This window comes from Chlorocebus sabaeus, chromosome 21, assembly GCF_047675955.1.
Source record: "Chlorocebus sabaeus isolate Y175 chromosome 21, mChlSab1.0.hap1, whole genome shotgun sequence".
Lineage (NCBI taxonomy): Eukaryota > Metazoa > Chordata > Mammalia > Primates > Cercopithecidae > Chlorocebus > Chlorocebus sabaeus.
This window is the reverse complement of record NC_132924.1, coordinates 62040064-62063912: the sequence shown is the minus strand read 5'-3', so window position 1 is coordinate 62063912 and position 23849 is coordinate 62040064. Positions and strand designations below refer to the sequence as shown.

Genomic DNA, 23849 nt, shown 5'->3' with positions numbered 1-23849 from the left:
GAGAAAACCAGCAAAGTACCAAGGAAGAAAGAGAGTTTCAAAGAGCATGGACGATGATGGCAAATATTCAGAAAAGTCAAATCAATGAATCCTGAAAGGAATTTATTACATTTTGCAACTAGGAAGATTTTTTTTTTTTTTTTTTTTTTTTTTTTTTTTTTTAAGAATGTTAAGGGACTGGTGGGGATGGATACTAATTGTTTTGTGTTGAAGAGAGAATCGGGGATGAAAAAGGTAGGGTGAAATACATGTAAGCTACTCTTTTTAGCAGTGAGGCAGGGAAAGAAAAGAGAACGAGAAGAAAGGGGAGAAGTGTTTTGTGTTGTTTCAGTTTTAAACTAAATGGGAAATAATTGAGTATGTATATAGACTATGACAAAGGAGTCAGGAGAAACAGAAAAAGCTATTAAGGAAACACTTGAAGTATATTCTTGACGAAGAAATCTGAGAAGCTCTATTTTCTCTGTCACTTGAACTTTATTTCATTTGCTCCATGTAATTGGTCTTCCTTGTTCTTTTTCTGATAATGTGTAGATATGAAATAGCTTTTTATTGTCAGCTTCATCTCATTTAGAATCTAGACCTGTAAGAAAATTATCCTTCTTAAATATCTCTTATTTTTATTCATGTTCTTTTGAAATTCAAATATATCATGGAACTCTGTGTAGCACATTTGTTTTTCTTCTTTGCTCCATTTTCTTCATTGATGCTAGTTGTGATTTTTTTTATGACATCTCTTTTTTTTGTGAATTTTCTTCCTTGATACCACCTCTCTCTTTGTAATTTAGAGTTATGAAATAAAGCTACTATTTATTGAACACTCCATTTTTTTCACCTGTAAAAATAGGGTTAATAGAATTGATTTCATGCAGCTGTGAAGAATATATATAAGCAAATACTTTTTAATATTTAGAACATTGTCTCACATAAATGTTCAATGAATATCAGCTACTTCTTTTTCATTTCTTGTAACAGTCCTAGAAGAGATTTGAGATAATACAATTTCCCTTATTTTACAGGTGAAGAAACTGAGACCCATAAAGTTTGAGTAATTTGCCTGTAATCACACAGCTAAGTGCCAGGGCCAGAATTCAGATCCAGTTAGTCCAACTCCAGAGCTGAGTTCTTAACTTTTATCATTTTTTGTAAAATTTCAAAATCTGCTTTCTTGAAATCTATTGTTATCCTACCCTTCTGTCATGCCATGACTATGCCAATTGTAAGGTCCAGGGTCAGGTTTGAGCCCCAGCCAAGGTCCAAGGGGAGTGGGTAGATGGGCAGATAGCTGAAAGAACACTCGGCGGGGGCATAGGCAGGTGAATGTGGTTTTATTCAGCAGCTCTGTCATCGACAGCTCTTTCACACTGTCCACCTTTATCTTGGCTGGCTGCTCCAGCTCCACAGCTCCTCTCAGCAGCCAGCTCTGGCGCTCTGGCTGCTCCCACACACAGCCGCACGGCCAGCTCTCCCTTGTCTTCAGCATCAGCAGCTTGACTCCTTCCCTCAAGGAGTCACGTGGCTCACATGAATGTGAGCCATGTCGAGCCATGCAGTACCCTGGCTCCCCTCTATTCGTCTGCAAGATGGACAACTCTGGTACCTCTTTTTCTCTAGGTGCAAGAGCCAAGCCATGCTGTGCCATGCTGACCCGTGCTGAACTGAGCCCCCAGTGCACAGCATCAGCCGGGCAATTATACCTTTAACAGATAGTAATGGCTTAGAGCCAAGTATGAACTTACACAAACAGGTTATTTAACAAGTGGAGTATGTGCCTATGTCCTAAACTCGCTGAGTCATGAAGGCCTGGATGTCTGCCTCAGCCTTTTTCTTGACCAAAGCACGTCCATGTACCTTATACCTTCCTTGTTAATAATTAACTCTAGAGTGTGTAGCCAGTTTCTTAGATAATTCTCTTATTTTCCCTCTGTATCAATGCTGTTTTTTCTCTCTAGTCATTTATTATTAGTAATCTCCACTGTTCTAGGCAATTCCACAGTGACATCATAGCTATTTCCCCCCTTTTTTCACCCAAGTGATTTGTGAGTTTTGATATAGCAGGTGCCTGCATGAAATAGAGCACTCACTGTTCACCTTCCCTGTCAGATAGGTTTATTTTGGACAAGATTTTCTATTCCTTTGCTGCCTTCTCATGTGGACTTCAGCCCAAGATTTGATGGGATCCATTTCTCTTACTACCTTTTTATTCATTGCCATATAAGCATATGACAAATATAACTTCTGACTCGCCAGCACCTTTCAACCCTTTTATCCTTCTCACAAATAACATAGGAACTAATATTATAGTAAGAACTATACCTGAAAAAATAAAAATTTTTCTAATAGGTTTTGGAGTAAATCAGAATCTCAGCCCTCTTGAGCCTCTACCCGAAGTATACCCCAGTTCTTGCTATGAATGTAGTTGAGTTTTCAAAATTGAGTTAAGAGGAGACATTGATTCTCTGTACCTGTTGTGTGCTTTGAAACTCTTGCCAATTTTTCATTATCTTTGTTCTTGTTTTTTAAGTCACTTCCTTGTACATTTGTATCTACGTCGGTGTATTTATATTGTTTACATGTATTTATTCATATAAACTGTCAGATACAACTTTCTTAAATTGTTAATCACTTTTGTGATGATTGATGTGACCTAGACTAACTTACCATTGACCCTCTGTTAAAAAAGGGCTCGTTTAATTAATAAGACCTAGAGAGAACCACTGTATTTAAGGTTATTTCATCCAATAGACGTGGTTTTGTAGAGGATGTTTATAGTTGTAGATTTAATTATTGTAGCTGGCACAGCCAGATCTCTATTTAGAGATAATGTCAGGAGACACTTAATGATCAGCCTGTGTAGTTATGTTTCCCTTTCTACTTTTCAAAAACTTTTCCTGGATTTATATGCATTTGTGCACATGTGTGTGAGTGTGGGTGTGTGTATATTACAAAGAAAGTTCAGAGAGGTAGCAGAGATTATTTTTGAAAGTTGGAGAAAGCAGAGTTGGCAGGATGAATGATGGGCCTGTGTTTACATATCTCATTGTTAATAGCTGCACTGAAAAGTTGGGTGTCTCAGTTTCTCATCTGCCACTTTCTTTACTGTACTTCAGAGTTGGAGCCATTCCATTACCTGAAATTAGTGAATTGTCCTCTTTTTTTGAATATCCAGTATAATTTGTATTTTCTTTTTTTTTTTTTTTTGAGAGACAGATTCTCACTCTGTCATCCAGGCTGGAGCGCAGTGGTGCATTCTCAGCTCACTACAAGCTCCGCCTTCTGGGTTCACACCATTCTCCTGCCTCAGCCTCCTGAATAACTGGGACTACAGGCGCCTGCCACCATGCCCGGCTAATTTTTTGTGTTTTTAGTAGAGGGGGTTTCACCGTGTTAGCCGTGTTAGCCAGGATGATCTCGATCTCCTCACCTTATAATCCACCCACCTTGGCCTCCCAAAGTGCTGGGATTACAAGCATGAGCCACCGCACCTGGCCAATTTGTATTTTCTTTTTAGTCACTCAAAATTGGTGATTTTTATAGCATACCGATTGGATGCATTATTTGACACTTAAGCAGTTGTGTTCCCTCACTTTCTTAGATTCAAAATCCGTGACTTCAGCTGACTAATCAGTGGTCTGGATTTTTAAAATCATGGTAAAACGAAGACAATAAATGATATGTTTCCTTTAAAAATTTGTGTATTTGAAAACAAAGATAAAAGGAAAGGTAATCCTATGTATTATAAGCAGACTAAGTTGCTTATCTACCATGGACACAGGACATTACTTTTATAGTGTCAATTTTTGATAGTAATTTTTATATAGCTACATTCCAGCCTTTTTTGAACAAAAGAGTTGAAATTAATCTTAAGAGACAAATGGTAGACAGTTACTAATCAGTGATTAAAACCTTTGTTTGCAGGTATTTTACATACAAAAATTTAGATATTTATATTCAATTTACCTAATTTACAGATATGCTACTCTTAAAAAAACTTCTTTTTATAAGCTAATGTATTACACAAGCCAAAGTCCTGTTTATTTTCTGGGCTAGCATTTGTATCTAAGGTGCTGCTATGGAAGGATGACTACTGATTTCCCATCTGTTTCAGTTGGAGAAGAGTCATGCCAGTTGTATTCATTGCTCATTTTGGGTGAGAACTGAGCACATATCTAACTGCTTTTGAATATATGTTGCCCCTGAAACTAGGTACTGTATTCTTCTAACACTCATTTTCAACTTAAGTGAAAAACATATCAGAATGCTTTCTATTAGTGACTGTGAGGACTGACACACACACAAAGGAGAAACATTTAGGAAAGCTGACTTCTGTGATTACTTCCTCTCCTCCCCCTCTCCCTCCCCCTCCCCCTCCCCCCCCTCCCCTTCCCTCCCCTCCCCTCTCCTCTTTTTTTTTTTTTTTTGTTCGACTGAGCCCTCACTCTGTCACCCAGGCTGGAATACAGTGGCACGATCTCGGCTCACTGCAACCTCCGCCTCCTGGGTTTAAGCGATTCTCCTGTCTCAGCCTTCTAAGTAGCTGAAATTACAGGCATGTGCCACCACACCTAACTAATTTTTGTACTTTTAGTAGAGACGGGGTTTTGCTGTGTTGGCCAGGCTGGTCTTGGACTCCTGATCTCAGGTGATTCATCTGCCTCGGCCTCCCGAAGTGCTGGGATTACAGGCATGAGCCACCGCCCCTGGCCGACTTAGGTGATCACTTACTTATTTTATAAATGGTCCTGATGTAATTTGTCCTTTGTAGTTGTTTGCTGTTTTATTCCTTATTTGAGATAGTTGGACTTCATTCACTCCTGAAGTGTTTATTGAAGCCAACTTGTGTGAAAGGCATCTATCCAAGGAAAAGCCATATAAACATGAATTCTCCTCAAAGTGGCCAAATTCTTTTTTCTCACGTAAAAGGAAATTAGATTTTTTTATTAGATGCTAGATTTGGTAGCTGAGGTTTAACATTACTGAATCGCTTCTTGTTTAAGACCTTGCCAGTTTGCCTTACTTTGTAGCACTAAACCCAGCAAAGCAGATTGTTCTGTAGAAAAGGGATGCTAATGTCCTGTTTGATGGTGATGAACATACATGTAATTGCTTGTAAAGCCCTGAAAGTAGCTTAGATGTTTTTAAGAAATTGTGTATTCAGGTTTTCAAATAATTACAATGAAGATTTGCTACCGGATTTTATAGTATGTATGTATAACTACAGTAGTGAAGTCTTGGTCTTGGAAATTTATTAACTTTTTCGTATATTTATCTTATAAGTACATTAACGTTATAGTCTGTTTTGAGGTTTATATAGTGGACTTACAAACTCAGTTAATTGACTTTTATTGGGTAGGATTAAAATATATTTTTAACTTCTTCAGGTGAACATTGTTGATTATGTTAGCTTTTACTTCACTGGTTCTTATTTATCTTCATTCAAAGCTCTACTTTAAAAAAATGTAGTAATACAAAGTTGATTAACGTCCAGCAAGATCAACTATCATGTTACTTAACTGGATTAATCTTGCAGTAGACCCAGCATCCACATCCCTCTGGAGTCTGCTGTCTTTCTCCATATCCCTACCGCTTCCTTTGTTTCTGCTCTCCAGGCTTTAAATATGCTTTGCTGTCCCATTTCTGCATCTTTGTTCATGATAGACCCCTTCAGGCTTAAGTGGCTTGTGTCTCCTTTTTACATGCCTACAACCAATCCCATCTGCAAGGTTTAACTCAAGCTCCATCTATACCAGGAAACTTTTCTGACTTCTGGCAAGACTATCTCTCTGACCGAACTTTGTCAGGTTCCTCCAGGCCCTCTTCTCAGCTAGGTGTCACCTTTGGCCCCCATCCTTGACGGGGCTTCACAGACCAGTTTTAGCGAGAGTCTTGCTTAGTCAGTCTAGAGAGAATCCCCTCACCCTGATGTCTCTCTGATCACCCTGCCTGCCCTCAGTAAGAATCATGTTATGTCAGCTTAGCAAGAATTCCTTCTAGCCTGATGTCTCCTGTTAGTAATTTTCCATCCACCAATTCCCCAGCCTGCTTCTGGCTATAAGTCCTCACTTGTTCTTTGTATCCTTAGTTGACCCTAATCTTTCTTTCCCCATGCAATTGTCTTGACACCTATCACAATAGTCTTTTTTACTATTTAAACAAGGATCAGAATAATTTTTTCTTTAACACTTCCTGCATGATTTAGTTACTGCCTTGCTTGGTATCTCTTTTAGTTCCTCATATTTATCAACTTACTCTTCAGTACCTGTTGAAATGTTGCAGCTTCTTGACTCCCAGAGTTTGGCGAGCAGGAGAGAGTGTTACAGCTCTTACTCTCACAGTTTGGTGAATTCTGAGTTCTTGTCTCATGACCAAGAGGAATGAGGTACACAGACACTGGAGAATGAGTAAGTCAGAGTTGAATTTTATTGAGTAACAGAAGGAAAGCTCTCAGCAGCGAGAGGGGATCCAAATGTGGGTTGCTGGCTGCAAGCCTGAGTCCTGGGTTTTTATGGGCTTAGAATGGTCAAATGTGTGTCAGTTGGTTTATGGATAGACTTGGGAAAAGCAACATTCAGAAAGAGGTATGATAGTGTAAAGAACCAATTGGGGGCTGAAGTGAAAGCTTGGCCTGGGACCAGTCAGGGGCTGAAATGAAGGCTTGGCCTGGGACCGATCAGGGGCTGAGTGTACTGAATGAGAATGGAAGTTCTCAGTCTGGTCAGTGGACTCTATCTGGAACTGATAGTTTGGTGTTCAGACTTCAAAATGTCTTTTGCTTGAAGGTCGAGTTTCACTGGGAACCCGTTCCTGTCTGCCTAGGAATTTGTCTGCCTCCTGTCGCTATCAACAGTACTGTAAGTAGATGCTCAATTAATAAATTACCTGTGTGATGATTGGAACGTGTTTTGGAACATTCCAATCAGGCTAAGGTTGATGAGACAAGACGAACAAATGGACTTTTGGGATAGAGATTTGTTATCAGGACATAGGAAGGTCTTCAACTGAACATTTGGGTATAGCCTCTGTACCTGGGTTCATAGAGTAACATCTGCTAGCAGAATTCTCCTGGAGATGATTTGATTGGTTGTCTTGATGATTTGATTGGTTGTCTTCTATCACTGTAAATAGAGCACTCCCACTGGACTGAATTCCAGCCAGGCCATCTCGGAGGTATTGTGCCCCATAGGTTCTGCCTCCATGTGCCTGCGAGGCCTCTACACCACTTTCTCACTCAGTCTTCTGTTGCCTAGCTAGCAAGATTGCTTTCACCAATAAATCAAAATGCAGGAGTCATGAAACATTATGAAAGAAAAGTGTTGGAGTCATTTTCCTTATAAGGAAAGTGTGACCTTATTGGAACTTGAGACTTCCTGGGTGATGTGGTTTGGCTGTGTGTTCCCACCCAAATTTAATGTTGAATTGTAATTCCCAATGTTTGGGGAGGGACCTTGTGGGAGGTGATTGGATCATGTGGGCGGATTTCCCTGTTGCTGTTCTCATGATAGTGAGTGAGTTCTCAGGAGATCTGGTTATTTTGAAAGTGTGTAGCACTTCCCCCTTCGCTCTCTCTTCTTCTTGCTCCACCAAGTGAGGAAAGTGCTTGCTTCCCTTTCGCCCTTCTACCATGATTGTAAGTTTCTTGAGGCCTTCCCAACCATGTTTCCTGAACAGCCTGTGGAACTGTGAGTCAATTAAACCTCTTTTCTTATAAATGACCCAGTTTCAGATGTCTTTATAGCAGTGCAAGAACAGACTAATACACTGGGTTTCTACTTAAGCTCATCCACTAAAAGGATATATTATTAAACCACAGCAAAATAGATGACCAACTATAAAAGTTCTGTAGAATGTTGTTTTTTGGGGAAAAAAAAATCTACATCTGAAAAAATCCTAGAAAATATACACACACGTTGAAGAATTTAACTCTGAATAGTGAGATTACTGTTGGTGAAAAATTTTTCTGTACTGACCAAGTATTCTTCCATAAATATGTATCAATCAGTGTTACAATTAGGATAGGACTTATTAATGTCTTTCTAAAATATATTGGTTTATTTTGACGTTTGTAAAGAATGATTAGTTGAAAATCACCAAGAATAATGACACTACTTTCAGATTAAATAATTTGATCATGAGTGTCTTGAAAAACAAAACAAAAACAAAACACTGTTATAAACAGAGTGCCTTTAATGAATGAAGGAGTAATATAAGAGTGTGGACTACACATGTTTCTTCTGTGGTTCATGCTTTAATTATTGCAACCCCACAGATAACTTAGGAAGTCTGACCACCTAGATCCAAATTGTGAACCTGCCTCTTCTAGTTGTGTGACTTACAACAAATTATTTAGCTATCCTGTGTCTCAGTTTCTTTATAAAGTGAAGATGATGATAGTATCCATCACACAGAGGTATTAGAGTGATTAAATGAGACAATGTAAATGAAGTCCTTGGCCCAGGGTCTGCCGCATAGTGGATATTTGAACATCAGTGCTAGTTTTGCTTTTACTTTATTTTTAGAGACAGGGTTTCACTCTGTCACCTATTCTAGAGTGCGGTGGCAAAATTATAGCTCACTACAGCCTTGAACTCTTGGGCTCAAGTGATCCTCCTGCCTCAGCTTCCCAATTAGCTGAAATTAAAGGTGTGAGCCACCTCGCCTGGCTCTATTTTTGAATTAAAGACTATTATCTTGATTTTAAATTTATTGACTGTGTATAAAACTAGTTCATTCCGAATCAGGCTGATTTGTACTCTGGCTTGCTTGCTAGGTTTTAGAAGTAACACTGGCATAGGTCTTTTCTTTTCTTTTTCTTTTTCCTCTTCTCTTCTCTTCTCTTCTCTTCTCTTCTCTTCTCTTCTCTTCTCTTCTCTTCTCTTCTCTTCTCTTCTCTTCTCTTCTTTCTTTCTTTCTTTTTTTGTGAGATGGAATCTCACTCTTTTGCCTAGGTGGGAGTGAAGTGGTGCGATGCCAGCTCAATGCAACTTCTGCCTCCTGGGTTCAAACGATTCTCCTGCTGCAGACTCCAGAGTAGCTGGAATTACAGACACTTGCCACCAAGCCTGGCTAATTTTTGTATTTTTAGTAGAGGTGGGGTTTCACCGTCTTAGCCAGGCTGGTCACAAACTTCTGACCGCAAGTCATCTGCCTGCCTTGGTCTCCCAAAGTGCTGGGTTTACAGGTGTGAGACACCACGCCTGGCCAGCATAGGTCTGTCTTATACCAGTTATATATAACTCTTAGAATTTTTTCTTTTTAAAATCTATTTAGCTCTTCAGTTATATATGAAGTAATATAAAACCTGATCTTCAACATGTATAGGTAGTTCTTTTTCAACTTTATATTTAATTGAATAACTTTTTAATTTGATAATGGTCTTGCCTGTAAGACAGTCCATTTTAAGTGACACCCTTATTTTTAGAAGAAGAGTCCTTTAGATTCAGGTAATCAGTGATGCCACGTAGCATTGTTCTCTAATCCTTTTTTTTGTCATAAAAATGTTGAAGTAAATAAATTTGACTCTTCTTGATATTATTTTTAATTTCCTTTTGAATATATTCAACAGTAACATTTCCTATAAGTATGAAAGTAATACATTTTTATTGGGGAAAATAAAAATCACTCATAATCCTCTTGTCTTAATATCTCTCTATTACTTTCACCAGGCTACTGTGAAATTTTCTTTATTTGTTCTCCAAGGGCCTTTGCAGGCAACCAGAAAAAGAAAATACTAGCTTAAAATTGTGGTTATAACTTAAACTGGAGGGGTGTGTGTGTGTGTTTTGGTCTCTATTAGAATGGGTGGAGAAGAGTCTGAACTCTGAATACCCCTGCCTTAATGACTCTTGAGGGCTGTTTTAATTGTTTTCTCCTGCTGTTCTAAGCTTTACTTAATTTCATATGACTATTTTTGGATGCGACATGCAAAATCTCTGGTTAATACTATTTGGCAGTGAATACTTGGGGACTCCTCAGAGCCTCATGGTGGTGAATCAGTGATGTGATTTTTTTTTTGTGCATCTCATTTCACTTCTTTGGAGATGCTTTTTTTCATGAGAGTGGAAACTTGACTTTTCTTGCATGATCCTGGACATGTATGCCTCTGTTAGAGAAAGGGGGGACATTTATGACTCTGTTTGAGAAACAGGAACAGAACGCTTTAAACACATCTTTGGACCAGGAGGCTTGAAATGCTGTAAAGTTGAGCATCAGATTTATCTGCTTTTCTTTAATTCTAGCTCATGTAATGATTCACTCTCATCGTGATGGTGTATTTGGCTTTTAAAACAAAATTATGAATGAATGGGTTTAACTTTGATTTTTAGATACAGTATGAGATGTAGTATGTAAGAATTAGCAAGAGTGTAATAAGTAATCAAAGATTGAGGACAAGTGATAATATCAAGAAGTATATCCATTTCTTTTCTGCTTTTCTAAGACAGTTTCTGTGGGAAAATAAAAAGCTACTACAGATAAAAATCTATTTGAAATGGCAACTTGACCTCAGAAGAGAAAATTTGATTTCTCTAGAAATGTAAAACACAGCCTTTTCAAAGACCTCAGTAATGTGTTTCTCCAGACAAATATTCTTGAAAGTAGGATCAGAGAAAAACAAAAATACCTCTTCCTCCTTCCCCTCCCTCCTCCTCCTCTTCTCCTTTTCCTCCGCTCCTTCTCCTCTTCCTCCTCCTCTTTCTCCCCCACCCTCCTCCTACCTGGTTTCTCCTTCCCCCTTTCTTCCTTGTTCTTCATTTTTGTTATTTGGTGTTGGTTTGCCTTCACAGAATTCCTTTCTTCATAGTTTTCAGTGTATGTGGGTATTATATGGTACATGTGGTTATTATGTTTATGTATAAACTTACAGAACTAATTAACATAGTAGGTTTCAAATCTCAGTATGTGAGAAAAATCAATCTGAAAAACTCCTCATAAGGAACTACATTCACTTATTTTTTATGAAACTATCCCATCTCATCAAACACGGCCCTTCTCTAGTAATTTCAAGAGTATATGCAAACAACTACTTTTTACATCTGTGGATGACTTGGGGATTTTTCCTGTGCTTTGCCTTCTTTTGATGTGTTTGCAGTTCTTCCATTCCTGGTCCTTGATAACTTTGCCTTACTTTTCTTTAGAATTTTTCCTTCTTTCATCATTCATTTTGGTACTTTCCTGTCTTCTCTGTTAGCCGGTAATCTCCTCAAGGGCTCTATGCATGTTACTTCTTGCTCCACCTGGAACAGTTCCTTGCATCTAGGAAGTATTTCTCTTCAAGGTCCTGAGAAGTATACAACCCACAGCCCTAAAACTCCAGAAGGTTAATGTATTAAAATGGATGATTAAAGTCTCTCAAAATTGAATAATCAAACATCAAAGCAGATAAGCACAAGTCATCTCAATGAGAAAAGTGGAAGAATTAGAAACCGAGTGTGAACTCTGCTTTGAAGTTCACACACACAGGGGTTGTGGGGGTAGAAAGGTCACAGAAGAAGTGCAAGCACTTACCTCCTGACATCATCGTTTCCAAGGAGAGTTCGTTTCAAGCATGAAAGCACAGAACAAATATAGATATGAATTAAATTGACAAATGTCTTAGGACATTTGGTAGTACTTTGGTTCTCTATGGAGTTCTGATTGAAGACTTGAGATGACTGTTTCACAGAATTTTAAAGAAATTTGGAGTTGAAATTGTTTCATCATTGTCAGTGACCTTTGAGGAACTATGAAAAATTGGAGAGACATTAGCAGTCTTGAGATGTCCAGACCTTTACAGAAGATAAATCTGTTAACCAGAACCGAAGGAAATGGTGTCACATTCCCCTTTCATGCTCTTGTTCTTCCCCCTTCTCTAATGAAAATATTGTTCCGGTGGTTTCTGAACAATTAGAAAGCAAAATAGTGACAAGAAGTTAGTAAAAAAAAAAAAAAAAGTCATACTTAAATAACCTTAATTCCTTGTTTGGATCAGATTTTTAAGCTAGTAGACTTGCAGAACACTGAAACTATTATATATCTGCTTATTTTAAAAATGTTGCTAAATGTTCCCAGTTATGTTCTGGTAGATAGGAGGATTATAGGCAGTTGAATGATGTGCTGTTGCTGATGGTGGATCTAAAACAGGCTGTTCAGCTGTACCTCAGAGTGTAGTACGTTTTCCAGTAAGGTGCCATTTCAGTATTTCTTTTACGTGGTAAGGACTTGACTCATTTGTTCACCACTGAGCTTTCAACTATGAGGATACTCAAAATAGTTGAAAAACTTTTGAATGTTTATAATAAAAAGGAGATTTCAGTTTTGGAGAGACCAGGCAAAGGAAGAGAGGCAGTGAGAAGCTGGTGTTGGAACCTGAAGGTTTAACACAATGATTTTCAGTCCTGGTTGCATATTAGAATCACTGCAGGTGTTTTTATAAATACAGATGCTAGGACTCCACCCCACACCAGTTAAATCATGGGTGGGGCTGGGCATTGTTGTTTCAAATTTCCTCAGGTGATTCTGATATGCAGCCAAGGTTGAGGACCTGTACCTTGTCATCTGCACAGCTGCAAAAGCTCGGCCCCTTCCTCTACAGGCTTTGCCTAATGCACACAGGGGCGGCTGTGCTGAGCAGCAGCCAAAACAGTAGCCGCTATTCCACTGCTTCCAAGAGACTGCCACGATGGAATCCTCTCTGCCTCACATCACTATGTCATATCCCAGGCGCTACCCAAAGTATAAAACTCCCTGATCATCCACTATCCCTCAGACTGCATCCTCATATTCTTCTTCCTTTTTGTTTTTAGCCATCTGAAAGTATCATGTTTCTTAATATATGCCCCATACTGTCCCTTTCCTCCATCCTTTAGGCTCTTTCCATGTGTTCTAGATACAGAACATCATTCTCTGATCAGGAAATTCCTACATATTCTCTACCTCTTTTCAGAGTGTTTACTTCTGCTTTAACAGAAAACTGGCTGTCTCTTGCCAGTCCCCCAAGTAACTCATACATTTATATGTCTGGCCTAGATTTTTCTATTGAGATTCAGATTCATAAATACCAATGCTTCCTTTATGTCTCCAATTGGATGTTCCCAGTCTAAGATCTTCTTCTCAGATAGAACTCTTGATACTTTTTGTCTAAATCTTTCCTCCTTTAATTTCAATCATTTCAATAAATGATACCTCCATCCACTTAGATGCTAAAATCAGGAAGTTATGGAGTCATCCTTTATAATTTCCCTAATCCAATTCAGTTTCCCCTGACAGCCTGTTTCTTCTGTCTTCAAAATATCATTTTACTTTTTTTTCCATTGCTCTTACCAGTACCCTGGTAATATTAGCCACCAAGTTTCACCCAGAGCCCCACAACAGCTTTCTGACTGCTCTTCCGTCTCCCACTGTGTGCTCCTTCAGGAATTCTCCACACCATAGTGAGTGAGCTATAGATACAGAAGTTAATCATGCTGTTACCCTTCTTAAGATCTTTCAGTGTTTTTTGTATCAGTCCTTTATGCAGCCCAGAAGGCCCTTTGTGATCTGGCTACTGTCCTCTCTAGCTCTTCCACCCACAACTCACTAGCTCTATCCTTCCTCCCCAGTTTTTTCTTTCCCTCCCTCCTTCCCTTCTTCATTTTTGTTTAACACATCACATTCTCTCCCTCTGAGCTTTTGTGCAGGTTGTTCCATCTGCCTGGAATGTTCTTGGCTTATTCTTTTATCTTCCTTTTTTCAACTTAATCCTTTCCTGTGGAATGTAAAAACAGACCCTCCCTCCCCCCTCCCACCTCCCCCCTCCCCCTCCCTCCCTCCCTCCCTCCCCTCCCCTCCCTCCCTCCCTCCCTCCCTCCCTCCCTCCCTTCCTTCCTTCCTTCCTTCCTTCCTTCCTTCCTTCCTTCCTTCCTTCCTTCCTTCCTTCCTCTCTCCTCTCTCTTTTGCCTCTTATTTTCTCTCTCTCTCTTCTTTTCTCTTTTTTAAGAGATGGGAAGCCGGGTGCAGTAGCTCACGCCTGTAATTCCAGCACTGAGGCAGGCAGATCACTAGTTCAGTTGTTCGAGACCAGCCTGGCCAACATGGCGAAACCCCATCTCTACAAACGATACAGAAAATTAGCTGGGCATGGTGGTACATGCCTGTAATCTCAGCTACTCTGGAGGCTGAGGCAGGATAATTGCTTGAACCCAGGAGGCAGAGGTTGCAGTGAGCCGAGATTGCACCATTGCACTCCAGCCTGGGCAAAAGGGTGAGACTCCATCTCAAAAAATAAAAAATAAAAAAAATAAAAAGACATGGGCATGCTCTGTTGCCTAGGCTGAAGTGCATGGTACATTCATAGCTCACTATAACCTTGAACTCTTGGGCTCTAGTGGTTCCCCCACCTCAGCATCCTAAGTAGCTGGGACTACAGGCATGTGCCACCATGCTCAGCTATTTTTAAAATTTTTGTAGAGAGAAGGGGTCTTGCTGTGTTGCCCAGGCATGTCTCAAACTCCTGGTCAGAAGTGATCTTCCTTCCCCAGCCTCCCTATTTCTTTTATATAGTGTGCTGTGATTTTCCCTTATCACGTTTATACCAATTCATATTGTATTCTTGTTTGTTTTTTGTTTTGTTTTTGAGACGGAGTCTGGCTCTGTCGCCCAGGCTGGAGTGCAGTGGCCGGATCTCAGCTCACTGCAAGCTCCACCTCCCGGGATTACACCATTCTCCTGCCTCAGCCTCCCGAGTAGCTGGGACTACAGGCGCCCGCCACCTTGCCCGGCTAGTTTTTTGTATTCTTTAGTAGAGACGGGGTTTCACCGTGTTAGCCAGGATAGTCTCGATCTCCTGACCTCGTGATCCACCCGTCTCGGCCTCCCAAATCCATGCTGGGATTACAGGCTTGAGCCACTGTGCCCGGCCCATATTGTATTCTTTAAAAAAGAACTTATTCTAGAAAATAACTAGTAGAGAGCATAGTCATAATAAAGTTCCATTAAGCCATCACCCATCTTCAAACATTGGCAACTCATGACTGACTATATTTCATCTATATTCATTTGCTGAAATTATTTTGAAAGAAGCCCCAGACCTTATATTATTTTATATTAGTTTTATTTTTTGAAAGATAAGCATTGTGTTTTAAAACACATGACAGTACTATATGATAACATGTAAAAAATTAAATGGTTCCCTAACATCAACTATACGGTATTAAAATACGCTTTGTTTGAATCCAGAAAAATTGAGTCTATACATTGCAGTGAATTGCAGTTATATGTCAATCTTTTAGTCCATAGGTTACCCCTACCCTGCCTTTTTTCCCCCTTGAAATTGATTTGTTGAAGAAACAGATTCGTTTCTCCTATAGAACTTTATGAAGTCTGGGTTTTCCTTGTTGTTTCCTAATGGTGTTATTTATAACTTGTTCCCTTTTGCCCTTTAAATAAGTAGTTAGATTTAGACTTGGTCAGAATCTAACTGTCGATAATCTACTAAGTGATTATGGTTAGCAAAATGGTGATATTCAAATTCTGTCTTTCCTTCCTCATTTGTTACATGCAATATATCTGTAGAGAAACTTCCTAAAATCAACTACAATATTTAATTATACTGAGGTACAGTATATATGAAAGAGTATGAAAGGGAAGGAAAATGCTTGATATATTCTGTATTAAAAGGTTTTAAGTAATGAAATGATTCTATAATGACCTCCAAAATGACCAATTAAGTTTTTTTGTTTCATTTTAAAACTTATAAATTTAGACATACTTTATATCTTTAAATTGCAGGTATTATTTTACTAATGCACAAATTGTTTCATTTGACAAATGGGAGCCTCCGGAATCTCTTTGACATGCCTCGGTCATTTTTGTACTTACGTGTTCTGTGTCTGTTTCCTTGACTAGACTATTGGCTCTAGTCAATAGTCTAGGGGACTAGACTGTATTGGGGGGATTTGCCTGTATTGTTTATCCTTTATCCCACCCACAGACTCATAGTCTCTCAGTTAATATTTATTGAATGAGGGGTGGGATATTAAAATTTCATTAAGTGAAAGGCTGTCTTATAGAAGAGGACCTAGTTTATTTAGTCTTTGTGGATTCAGATCTTGAATCAGAGTAAAACTCACAGGAAGCATTTTTGTCTCAACTTAGGGAAGAACTAAATAATTTCAATTTTTGTAGAGGAGTTGGGGATCCATCAAAATCTTTTAGGGACTGCTTTGTTCCAGGCAGTGAGAGTACAAGGATAGACCATCAAGCCAGTGAGCATCTTTTTGTCCCTTTGGGAGCCTGGATGATTACTGAGGTTACTTTTAATTGCAAAGTGATAATGTTGACAGATTTCATTTTCAGAAAGGTGCAAATTTGGGTGACTCAAAATTGCTGAAATGAACATAATTTAATTTTTTCCTATGAACATTATATGCTACTCTAATATTATGTTTCTAAGTATTATGAGTTTGTGTATAAAGCATTGATAATGATGAATCATGCTTAGTAGCAATCAATTCTTTTTATAGGTAATAATTGTTGATTGAATATGCCCTTTCCTCATTGCATTAAATCTTTTTGCATTGTTAGTCACATCCTAATAAATAGCCCTATTCTACTATTGTTTTATTAATCTTTGGATTTTATTCAAAAAGAAATTAATGTGTCCATTTTTGCTTTGCTTGGTTGTATTTTTGAGGTTTTACTGAAGAACTATTTGCCCAACCAATGTCCTGAAGCATTTCCCAATGTTTTCTTTTAGTAGTAAGCTTCCACAAGCAAACAATCAACAAAGTGAAGATACAGCCTATAGAATGGGAGAAAATATTTGCAAACTGTTCAACAGACAAGGGATTAATAACCAGAATACATAAGGAACTCAAACAAATAGCAAACAACAACAACAACAACAACAACAAAACCCCAAAAAAATCCCCCCACGCTCCTAAAGATCGATTAAAAAATGGGCAAAATATTTGAATAGACATTTCTCAAAAGTAGAGATATGCATGTCCAACAGGTGTATGAAAAAGTGCTCAGCATCATTAAAAATATGAGAAATACAAATCAAAACCACAGTGAGATATCACCTCACTCCAGTTAAAATGGCTTTTATCCGAAAGACAGTCTATAACAAATAGTGATGAGAGTATGGAGAAAGGGGAATGCTTGTATGCTGTTGGTGGGAATGTAAATTAGTCTAGCCACTATAGACAACAGTGTGGAGGATCCTCAAAAAACTAGAACTACCATATGATCCAGCAATCCCACTCCCAGGTGTATCTATCCAAGAAAGGAAATCAGTATGTTGAAGAGATACCTGCACTCCCATGTTTATTGCAGCACTGTTCACAATAGTCAAGGTATTGAATCAGCCTAAGTGTCCATCAGTGGATGAACGGATGAGGAAAATGTGATAGAATATTATTCAGCCATAAAAAAGAATTAGATAGGGTCATTTGCTACAACATGGGTGGAACTGGAGAACATTAAGTTGGCAAATAAGCCAAGCGCTAAAGACAAATAGCACATGTTCTCACTCATATATGGGAACTAAAAAATTTTTCTCATGGAGGTAGAGTAGAATGATGGTTACTAGAGGTTGGCAAGGGTAGTGGAGAGATGGAAGATAAAGAGGGGTTGATTAATAGGCACAAAAATATAGTTACATAGAAGGAATAAGACCGTTTGGTAGCACAATAGGATGACTATAGTTAACAATAATTTATTGCATATTTCAGAATAGCTAGAGGAGTGGATTTGGAAAGTTCCCAACAAAAAGAAATGATAAATAATTGAGGTGGTGGATGCCTGAGTTACCATAATTTGCTCATTACACATTGTATGCTTATATCAGAATATCACATGTACCCTGTAAATATGTACAACTATAATGTATCCATAAGTTTTTTAAAAAAGAAATTAAGACAAACTAGTTTTAGTCTTCTTCCACTTCTCTCTGTATTACTTTGATATAGATTATGACAAGGTGTAATTACTGACAGTTTACCTTGAAATTCTAATTTATTTTTCTAGAATAAAATATAGTAGTTAGCACTTTTGGGATATTCCTGAAGAGTAAACATTAAAACAGTATTGAGATAACTTCTTATTTACACCTGAATAAGAATTGAATTTAGATGACAGTAACAATGTCATGAATATTTAAGCTTAATTTTTGAAATATGTATGTAATAAATACAGTATAGTGAGCATTTTAACTAGCATATAAAGAGGGAATTAATAAATGAAGCACTATTAGTATAACTTTAAAAATATTTTTAATAATTTTGCCAAAAATCTGTAAATTCTTCTGAAAATATTATCCTTGCCCTACTCCAGCTTTCTACTGTCCCTCCCTCCGTAGTATCTACATTTCCTTCTATTGCCTCTTGACCAATACGGCAAGGAAACAAGAGCATTGTATCTATCTGTACTTGGTCTTATTTTCCTTTGCAGTTTCTCTTGATACAAAATCATAATGGAAGAGAGAAGCAGAATATATTAAATTTCCCAGAGTATTTTAAATTTATTTTGGGTATACTGCTTTAATTTCCTTTATATCCTCTAGACATAATTTCTTCTAGGTGTTAGCACATGGACACTATTTTCAAAGATGACCCAGATAATATTTGTAATTTTGTTTTCTTGTGCTAAGTTATTCTATTAATTTGAAGTAACTAATGGAATAGAAGATCTTTAGGCTTTCCTTTGAGAATTTTTTTTTCCTTAAGAAAGTTCTCTTTGAGCTTCATAACCAGTTTCTTTTGAAACTGGAAAATGTACTTTGAGCTAAGTGGGAGTTTTCCTTTATTGTTTTTGCAAAACATTAAATGAACAAATGAATGGACGAGAAAATAAATAGGCTGTTTTCTTTATTGAAAGCTTCTAGACCTTGCTGTACTCCCACAAGAAAATTTTATATTTACACATTTAGGGCACACAGACGTATGGACAAAGTTTCTGAAATTGATGGATTTGGATTTGTGCTTTGTGCTTAGAAGCAGTTTGAAAGTTGGATCCCCTTTCAGCCTGGCTCTACCTGGCTACCCAATGTCCCCATGTCCTGTGCATGGGGATACTCTCCCCACTCCTGCCCAATTATGTTTTTCTTGGTACAGCACTTTGGAACTCATGCTGCGTGGTGGGCAGAATAAAGCAATGAGTCACGGCTCCTTTGGGCCAAGCTGGGACTGACAGTTACTGGAAAAATAAGAGAATAAACATAAAGAATATCTGAAATAAAATGGCTCTCTATACAGCTTAAAGCAACTACAGGCAAATTTGGCAGTAACTGCAGTAGAATGTTTTGTGGTAATATTAGCACAATTTAGAGCCCTTTTTTCATCATGTTATTTACCTGAATTAACATCTCCACTGGTAATCAAGCCCTGATTGCCTTCTGTTCATTAGCTTTTGATTTAATTAATAAGACTTGTTGAAGAGGGATCTTCAATGTTTTTCTGTAAACAGCTCAATTTATTGATTCAATTTGAATTTTGTGATTATTTCAAGTTATTTAAATCGATGTTTGAATTACATGTTTTAAGTTTTCATAAAATAGGTTAAATCCTCACAATAATTAGAAGACACAATGTTTGTTTTGTTTTTCGTACAGTAATATATCTTTTTTGATATCTTTAAAAATTTTCATTTTGTAAATGAGTTAGTAACTTACCCTTTCAAATATTTCAGGCCATACTAAATTTTAAAATAAGACTGGGTGCAGTGGTTCACAACCTGTAATCCCAGCACTTTAGGAGAGTGAGGCAAGAGGATCACTTGAGCCCAGGAGTTCAAAACTAGCCTGGGCAACATAATGAGACCCTTTCTCTAATTTTTTTTTTTTTTTTTAAATTAGCCTGGTGTGGTGGCATGGCTTTGTAGTCTCAGCTACTCTGGAGGCTGCGGTAGGAGAATCTCTTGAGCCGAGGAGATGGAGGCTGGAGGCTGCAGTGAGCCATGATTGTGCCATTGCACTTCGGCCTGGGCAACAGAGTGAGACCCTGTCTCAAAAAAAAAAAAAAGAAAAAAAAAGATTTAAAATATACATGCACAAAAGGTAGACTATTAAAAAATTTCTTAATGTTATTTTTTTCCACAGGTACTTTTTCTAAAAGTGGACCCAATGACTTAACATTTTTACTAGGCTTTAAAACAGAGATTCAGTAGTTGCTGAGTGTTGAGACATGTAGATAAAAACTAATTAAGAAAGGAGAAAGTCACAATGACTCTTAGGTTAAAGAGCAGTTTGATAATATGATTCTTAATGAGAAACCAGTGAAGCAATAGTAGAAAAGATTAGTGGTCTGGGCTCAGATTATTAAAGGTTAGTGAGTGTTTTGAAACATGTCTGCTGGGTGCAAAAACAATTAACAAAGCATTCTACAAATTCTAAAACTTAAAGGAAATAAAAACTTTTCCATATGTAGATGCAGTAAATATAGAGACCACATCTTTTATTTGTAAAAAGAAAATAAACATTTAAAACTAACATGAAAGATGTTGAAAACTTTATAAAATTTTGGTATTTTTGAAATTTTTTGGAAGTAATACTTTTAGTAATTTATTCTGGACTTATTTTGCAGGTATGTTGAGGAAAATGTCGGTATACTATTATAACAGCATCAATATTCATTCAGTGAAATATTTTGAGAATCTACTCTGTGCCCTGAAGGTCCTGGATACTGGGTACATATCAGTTGATAAAACAGAAAAGGTCCTCTTCATTTCTGGAACTTATGGTGTAGTATATATTTTAAGGAAATTTTAGTTTCAAATGATGTAATACATAAAATCTCAGTGTCGTGAACTGCTGAGATGATCATAACTTATTAAAAACAAACACTTGGAGGTTCAATTCATGGAGAATTCAGAATATGAATTCCATGAACCTAGGTCTTGTTTTTTTATGCAGTTATCATAGAAAATCTTTTCAAAGACCCTTTTCACCATGAAAATAATACAAATTAGTCAATGAAGTTACTTAGGGGGAATCCATCTTTAGTTGCACTTAAAAAATGAGTGTTGATTCAATTAAAGGCTGGTGTCCTTTCATTGTGTTACAAGGCAATCATAGTTTCATGCCTGAGAATGTGCTTTAAGTATACAACCTATAGAAGCATGTGGTCCCTATATTCCAGAACTCAGTTCACAATACGTGATCCATACAAGTTAATGCTCTCAAGAGAAGTGGAAAGCTTTGCGGGAAAAAGGTTGTGTGTGTGTTTTATGAGTGAGGGGAAAATATCTGTAAATGAGGGGAAAATTCCAAGCAGTTCCTGGAATCAGTTACTGCCTCCTCAGGGAGCCAGTGATGAGCTCAACTGGGCTGAGAAAAATTCATGCAGAGGTCAGCACTAACTGCATCCCAGCGTCAAGCCCCGCCAAAGTGCTTAGTCCTAAAAGACAAAGTGAAGAGTACCAGGTACAGTCTCCAGCTGAACCCCATGTGCATAGTAATTTTTTTTTGCCTGTACCTAGAGCACAAACAGGATTAGAAAAATCAAGAAAAATATATCCAGGAGAAGAGGTTGCAGAACAGAAAAGCAGCAGGCCTGTCCTGTCTGCTAAAGCAGGAGGAAAAAGAAACAACTCCTAACTTTGAGGAGATGGTATGTTGTGGAGCCTTATAATCAGGTCTCCCTATCCCATTACTGTAACCAGTAATAATGTATGTCTGTAATCCATTCAATGAGAAATGCCACTAGGATGGTTCAACTATGATGAATTCCTTGTTCTTTTGGGTTTTATGTCTATGGCAGTTTTTTTTGTTTTTTTGTTTTTTTTTTTTTTTTTTTTTGAGCAAAAACAGACCAAATAGATGTAGGTTTAAAAAAGAGACATTCAAATTCTTCCAAACTCAAGACACTGGATTCTCTGGCCCACATAAGTTCTCCTTTGCTAGTCCTTTAACCTCTAGAGATCTTTGGTAGCCATTTAACTTGCAACAAGAAACCATTTTTGACCTATTAGATTGGCAAAATCAGACACTGAGAACATATAGCATAGGTGAAGGAGGAGAAGCAGATGAGCTCTATTTGCTATAGGAAAGGATACCAAATATTTATATTGGTATCCTCTATGTAGGATGATTCTCCAATATTCATCAAAATTGGAAATTAGAAATGCATGTACCTTTGACCTTGCAGTTGCACTTTTAGGAATTTATATTACAGACATATTTTTACATAGATATAATTACACATACAAGAATATTTATTGCATCATTGTAGTAGCAAAATTTGGGAACAAGCTACATAACTATCAATAGAGGACTGGGATTAAATATAGTATGATATACTCATACATAAGAACACTCTGTGGTTTTCAAAAGCAAAAGGTAGTTTTCTCTGAATTTATGTCACCAAAATATGTTGTTAAGTGACATAAACAATATAGAGTGTACTCTGCATACTACTGTTTGTGTATGTGTGTATATATGTATATATATGTGTGATACATATATATGGAAGTCTATATATCTTGTACCTTTTACATTTTTAATACAGTTGTCTCTCCATATTCGAGGTTTCTGCATCTGGATTCAAGCAACTTTGGACTGAAAATATTTGGGAGAAAAGACAGATAATATAACAATTAAAATGATATGTGTAAAAAATACAGTATAACAACTATTTACATAGTGTTTATAATGTATTAGTTGTTATAAGTAATCTGGAGATGATTTAAAGTGTATGGGTGGTGTATACAGGTTTTATGCAAACACTACAGCATTTTATGTAATAGACTTGCACATCCTCAGATTTGGTATCAGAGGGGATCCTGGAACCAATCCACTAGGGATTATATATGTGCTTTTGTTTTTTCCTATTTTAATTAACAAACAAACCAAATAAAGTATGGTTCTAGGCCCAGTGTAGGTAGAAAATAGAACACTGAAGGAGGGTACTAATATAGATAGTCATATCTTTGATTGATGACAGAATTGACTGAATAAAAAGTTATCTCCATAGCACAATCTTACTTTTAATTGGCGCCAACACATATTTAGAATGTGTCTGAAAGGACCATCTGCTTTGGATAGGTCTTGTGTAATCTTGTAATGGTAAAATATTCATAACTTTTTTGATGACATACTGTAATATAAAACACAACTAGACCAAATATAATTTTAGGAGGTTGTAGTAAAAAAGAAAAAAAAAAAGGAAAAAATGGGAATGGGTGTTGTTGAGAGAGAGAGAAGAATATCAAGTTTCTGTCCTTGGGAATTGAATGACCTCAGCTAAAGACTGAAAATGAAGACATTTCAGCAGAAGGAACAAAGAGGGAGCTATTGGAGAAACAAAGAAACAGAGTTATTTTTGATTGCATGATTTTTAATTAATCTGAGAATAATTATCAAGTGTGATGATTTGGTTAAATACCAGTTTCATTCTGGAAGGAACACAGTGAATCATAGAAAACTTCAGTTAAATCTTGGCCTGTGCAAGTGTGAATATTTAAAATGTGAATATTTATGATGATGATATAGAATTACCAGCCTTATTGAAACTAACCTTGCTTTGGTGGTATAGTTGAGTCACTGACATTTTTAGCATAAAAGCGAATTTATTTAGTTTTATAAATTATAAGGAAGACAATTAGAATTATAATGAGCACATATATTCATGGATTCACTTATCTTTCATTTCTCGCAGGGTAAATGGGAAGTTGGTAGCTCTGAAGGTGATCAGGCTGCAGGAAGAAGAAGGGACACCTTTCACGGCTATCAGGGAAGGTAGGCACTTTTCCTTGTTGATTTTGCTTTTGTGTTTCTGTGGTCCCCGTAGCTATTTTAATATTATACACCTCTAAATATGCTGAGTTTTAAAATTACATGATTGTATCTTTCATTAAAATGTGTAAACTGAAATTTAAAAATCAGCATTCTCTTGCAGTCA

General features: G+C 37.3%; 1 protein-coding gene across 3 annotated transcripts in view; it reads left to right on the top strand.

Annotated features, from left to right (window-relative positions):
- Positions 1–23849, top strand: part of CDK14 (cyclin dependent kinase 14) — a 589453-nt gene that overhangs the window by 163752 nt on the left and 401852 nt on the right. For all 3 annotated transcript variants that reach the window (XM_007982225.3, XM_007982233.3, XM_007982232.3), the window contains one exon: positions 23607–23686. In XM_007982225.3, coding sequence (XP_007980416.1) covers positions 23607–23686 — 80 coding nt within the window. The remainder of the gene's footprint in view (positions 1–23606; positions 23687–23849) is intronic.